This window comes from Pieris napi, chromosome 16, assembly GCF_905475465.1.
Source record: "Pieris napi chromosome 16, ilPieNapi1.2, whole genome shotgun sequence".
NCBI classification, from domain to species: domain Eukaryota; kingdom Metazoa; phylum Arthropoda; class Insecta; order Lepidoptera; family Pieridae; genus Pieris; species Pieris napi.
Genome location: NC_062249.1, coordinates 4,535,349 through 4,541,189, shown reverse-complemented (window position 1 = coordinate 4,541,189; position 5,841 = coordinate 4,535,349). Strand labels below are relative to the sequence as shown.

At 30.5% G+C, this 5,841-nt stretch overlaps 1 protein-coding gene across 4 annotated transcripts in view; it reads right to left on the bottom strand.

Moving 5' to 3' along the window:
- Nucleotides 1–1,364: 1,364 nt before the first annotated feature.
- Nucleotides 1,365–5,841, bottom strand: part of LOC125057168 (vinculin) — a 30,428-nt gene continuing 25,951 nt past the window's right edge. For 2 of the 4 annotated variants that reach the window (XM_047660673.1, XM_047660675.1), the window contains 5 exons: nt 5,722–5,834; nt 4,886–4,976; nt 4,469–4,489; nt 4,310–4,374; nt 1,365–3,600 (listed from right to left, as the gene is read on the bottom strand). In XM_047660673.1, the coding sequence (XP_047516629.1) occupies nt 3,493–3,600; nt 4,310–4,374; nt 4,469–4,489; nt 4,886–4,976; nt 5,722–5,834 (398 nt within the window). In that variant the 3' untranslated portion in view covers nt 1,365–3,492. The remainder of the gene's footprint in view (nt 3,601–4,309; nt 4,375–4,468; nt 4,490–4,885; nt 4,977–5,721; nt 5,835–5,841) is intronic. The other 2 variants (XM_047660674.1, XM_047660676.1) reach the window with 1 other exon arrangement.

Sequence of the window (5,841 nt, the reverse complement as noted above, 5' to 3'; positions counted from 1 at the left end):
CATGTATGCATATGCATATGCAGTTTTTGCATGTAAACGGAACACGTTGTTAAAGAAAGTCAGAAGGGACTTCTCTTTACTTACAATAATTTTGTTAATTTTTGTAATATTACTTCGATCGGATCGTATGTTTCCTACAAAGTATTTAACGTCAAGCTATTTAGGGTATAACTGAAAAATTGTTAGGAAAAAAATCACTTATTCACAAACCGCTATGTATTTTAAAACAGGTGCCACACACATAATCGACCTCTTTTATATATAATAACCCTGTTATATATATTTGTAGCTTTATAATGAGTTTGGAACAGCATTAAACGTTAATGTTATATTTCAAATATTTGAAGTATCAACGGCCCTAGCGCATAACTGCTGGAAGAATTTTCTTAGATATATTTGACGCATTATTTTCATTAGCATTGGCATTATTTTCGGGTTAATACTTTGTCAAACTAATGGTAAAGCTGCCTACTTGTGGCATTATACATAATTAGTATAAAGCTCTATGAACCTTATGAAAATTCTAAAACCCTACTATTAGTAAATAGATTAAATACGAAAGATCGTCAATTTCTCAGTATTTTAAGAAGTAAAAAATATGTTTACTAAAGTACTATAAGTAGAATATTTATAGCACAAATTTATTTGTTATAATAATCAAAATTTTGTTTATATTGTTTTATACAGTAAAATATATTATTTAGACGTGAAGTTTTCTAATTCTAGTCAACGATTATCTTTATTCGGCCAATTTCATTGCACTCAATATTGCGGGTAGTTTAAAATTTATCATTATATTTCGATTAGCTCGGTTTTGGAATTGGCCGTTATATTTGTTACTAATTTAACGACTATGCACACAACTAAAGACTTACATTTGTTAATTGTTACTGTACAAATAATTTAAGGGAATAAATGACTTTATTATATAAAGCTTTTTATTTACATACTAGTGACTTCGTCTCTCTAAAAGTAGAAAGACGTTTTTCTTCAACTCTCCCAGTCCCACTCGCTCTTCTTATTGTTGAAAACTGGTAGAACCCCCAATGTGACGGATAAAAGACAACAGGGTAATGTAGAGTTCGTTTCGTTTTCGAAGTCTAATGACTAGTGAAGGTAGGCATAAAAATCTTTCTACCCACATATCTTTATCACACCAAATAGTTCAAGTTGTCTAAATAACATTAATACGGGTAAAATCAACATACCCACACTTGTATAGGACTATCAAAAGATCAGCGCGTCTTTGTTAGGGGAGGGGGCAGGGGGGTGTTTCTTACTGAATTTCACGACGCTGTAGAATTGAAAGTATTTGTCAAAAAATAATTTTGTTTGTGTCGAACGTTGAAATAAAAAAGGTCAGACACATACAAGAATAATTTATTTTTCGCATCACAGTTTCTATGGCATTTCTAATACTGTCTAGGCAAGGCGTAACTAATATCAATTTATCACTATTTTTAATTATTCTATTGTAATTAATACGTTTAAAATAAAAATATATAATATAAAGGGCAACTAACATTTTCATTGCCTAATGTTATGAATGGATACATCGCAACTAAAACATTTCCTGATCCATACTAATAGGACATTGTCATGGTGCCGATTTATTTTGACTATAGACCGTTATAATATAAAACGGTAGGTACGCAATAAGGAACAAACAAACAAATTATATTTTAAACCAAATCGGAGAGAAATTTAAAGGTAAAAGAAAAAAAAACAAATTGTAAAAGAAGCTTTATTACAATAAATAAAAAAAAAACAATTGTAAGTAACAAAGGTAAAAGGTATGCAAATAAAAAAAGTCGAGTGTACACAAGATTATACTAGTTTTGTAAAATATGAAATCGTTAAAATCTGGTTTCCATATTACGTACAATACAATAAGCCACCTTAGTTCATCTTGCAAATTCTCTAAGCAAGCAGAGCCCAAGGGCTCTAGGCAAGTTTTAAAGCGATAGGGCATTTATTTTCATAGAAATCACATCACGGCCTGCTGCAAAATAGAAGTAATAGAACCAGGTAAGATGCTCCGAGTTTCTATAAATGTGTATTGTGATGACCCCGAACATGTATTTAATAATCGCTAAAGAAAATATGTATATTTTAATTCATCGTAATACAAAAAAATCAATTTAAATAAATTAATTGTGGATTTTTGTATAAGAACGCGTTTCTTTTAGTTAGCGCACAAGACACTCAATAACAACTTACATTAGATTTAATACTTAGTCACAATTATTGCTTATAAATACTTCCTCACAACTCTTAAACATTATATGAGATGAAAAATACATTTATTTAGTTATAAAAATATAGATTACAATTTAGATATTAGATACACTATACGCTGATTATGATGTATATATGAAATATAATCAGTTTCGAAAGACAGAATTAAAGATTATTCTTAAGATGTATAAAAACTCTAATAATATAGATATTAGCTACGTTAAGGCCATTATTTATTTGGAAAGGATTATTCATAGTATATACTAAAAGCTCAGTATTAGAGATTACACAAACCTATTTTTACAAGATATTATAAGTATGGTGTGAAAAAAGTTATGCCGAAGTGGTATCAGTTTGTATTAGGTTTAATATAATTATATCAGCGAACACCTCGCCACTAAAATGAGTACAACATTTATATAATGTATTAAAAATGGACGATCTAATTTTACACTACTAGGTGGTAGGTCAATCTAAATGATGCACAATATAAAATCATTATTTATATGTACCCACACAGTATACTACTTTTCAGCCATTTTATATGCGGGGAATCAAGACCAACTAAATGATCTGAAGAACTTATATTCCATGTACGTATAATCCGGTAGTCTTAGCCACCAGATATACGACACAGGAGGGTAGGTACAAAATGAAGAACCGTCGGATTCGTCTTACCCGCACACCGTCTCACGTATATGATGTACGCCATGAATTCTTTAAAGTTTCTTTAAATTAGGCGATATTGATATTTGACAATTCTTTATAAATTGGTTATTGTTACATCCGTATAAAATATATATATATATAATCCGTTCATTACACTGACCAGTACCCTTAGCACGAAATACGATAGTATCCAGTATTCGCATACTTCAACACGAAAAGGGTAGTTATTGGCGTATACGTAATCCATAATGGTATTGCTTCCAAATCAAATATTGAAATTTCTATTTTTGAAAATATGCCAACGAAGTCCTGAAGTTTCCCTATAAAATGTTAAGATTTTTCGTATTACCCGTGCTAAGGGTACGCTTCTATCCTACACCTATAAAGCACATTAAAATGGCACTTTCAATTTCATAATCACACGTTTCTTTTTTAAACACAAAAAATATAGCACCGAGAGAAATATTGTGTACAATGCTTTTGATCATAGAGTATATAGTTGATTATTTGTGGGAGTATTAATTTATAAATAATATAAGATGCATTATTGTTAGATAAAAATATTTTCTACCCGATTCTGTTAGTTTAAATCTGGTACCACGGCGAACGGCGCACCCAACGAAGTCGGTACGCGCCTTGCTCTGTGCGAATTTTTATTGAAGCGCCTTCAGCCGCCTTCACTGTTTCCTTTACCTGTACAAACAAAAATGGAAAATAGATTATCTTATATATAAAATTCTCGTGTCACAATGTTAGTTACCATACTCCTCCGAAATGGCTCGACCGATTTTTATCAAATTGTATATGCAGTCTGAGAATCGGCTACTATCTATTTTTTATACCCCTGAGTGATAAGGGGTGTCCACCCCTAACATTTTATTATTTTTTGGACGAAATGTTAATTTAATTTTTTTTATAATGTGCCATTAAAAACTACATACAACTCTAAATTTTCACCCCTCTACCATTATCCCCTATTTTTTTTAATTGATAGTTATTTTAATTGAACAAAAAAATTATTTCTAAAAATAATATATGTACATGGCATGTTTTGCTATTGCCGGGTCAGCTAGTATATATTTAATATTGTTTCGAGAATTGAACCTTGAACCATGATGAGCATTATTTAAATATTAAAGCATGAATCTGTCTTATTATAAATCCAATGGCATAACGTCCTTACAATTTTTTTTGTTTTTATTTTTTTATGATACAGCATACAAAAATACATACAACTCTTAATTGTAACCCCTCTACGATCATGTATTTTTTATTATATTAGTTATTTTTATTGAACTAAAAAAATATTTCCTAGAAATAATATACATGGCAAAACGACGTTTGCCGTTCAGCTAGTGTAAAAAATGTAATTTGCAAGAAAAATGTTTATATTTTAACTTACACTTTGCATGAGATTTTGTGCGTTTCCAACCAACATCTCAGTCGCCTCTTGGTCTTCTTCGCTACCTGAAAATGTTACACCGTACTATTAAACAACATTATCTTAGATACAATTACAATTTTAGGGTAATAAAAAATATATTAAACAGTAAATAAATACCTCTATACTCCGCCATACCGACTGCATAAAATACATATAATAAATTAAGTAAGAAGCTTTTTTTTACAAGTATAGATAGTAAGATAAAAAAAAATATTGTGTGTGATTGAAAATGGCAACATTGTTTTATGTTTCAAGAGGATTTTCCCACTGAGGATATAAATAAAAGTCATAGTTTTAAAGACTACAATGCCTTTCGCATGTTATTAAAAAAAAATATAGATTTTTGCAACTTCTCATTTCAATTTTTTCAAACATTTAAATATGGCAACATTTTTTATTTACAAAAAAACAGATCCAAAGAACCTAAGTTTATTTCTAATTCTAAAAACGGTTGGAGGTTACTAATAATATAATATTGTTAAAAGCGTTAAAAAATTTATATAATTGGTAAACTAAATAAAGTTAAGTTCATACCTTGTGCTCCAAGCATAGTAGCCTTAACGGTGGACAAGATCTTCAATTGAGTGCCGATAGTTGGGATACGCTCGCAAACTTGCAGCAGGTTCTAGAAAAAAATAATTAACAGTTATAAAACAAGAATATTTTTGTTTATCATTAGGTAATGATTAAGCGTATTTATTTCATTATATTTATTAGATTAATCTAATATATAAAATTCTTGTGTCACAATGTTCGTTCCCATACTCCTCCGAAACGGCTAGACCGATTCTTATGAATTTTTTTATCCATATTCGGTAAGTCTGAGAATCGGTTACTATCTATTTTTCAAACCCATTTTTTTTTTCAGACAATTTTTTTATGATACAACATACAAAATCCATACAACCCTTAATTTTCATCTACCCGCTACGACCAACCCTTATTTTTCATTTGTTAGTTAAGAACTTAAATAACTTGAACTCTGAGGTTTATATAGAGAAAAATTCACAGATAAACCTAAAAAGTTTTCATTCCAGAAAACCGAACTGTCTCTGGGGTAGCATAGCAAAATGTTCCATGTTGGTATGTACTAAAAAGGTAGGCTAAGTAAAATCACATTAAGGAGAAACGAAGTTCGCGGGGACAGCTAGTATACTATAATATAATAATAATAACAACTTAGGGGAAATATCACTGGCTCTGGTAACAATAACATCAGCTGTCCATGACATTAGTGAAGTTGTTGTATGTTTGAATCCTCCGAATTGTATGATAGAGCGTAATTTTTATAGATTATTATTATCATAGATTTCGTAAATATAAAACAACATTAGTGTGCTATGGTATAAGGGTGCGCAAGCGCTACTTACGGTTCGAATTCGCTTGTCAGTACACTCAAGGGCAAGTTTCTTCGCCAGTCTAGTCACCTCCTCTGAAGCCTCAGCGATAGCTTTAGCGGTGGCGATCAGTTCACGCTTACTACCTGTATA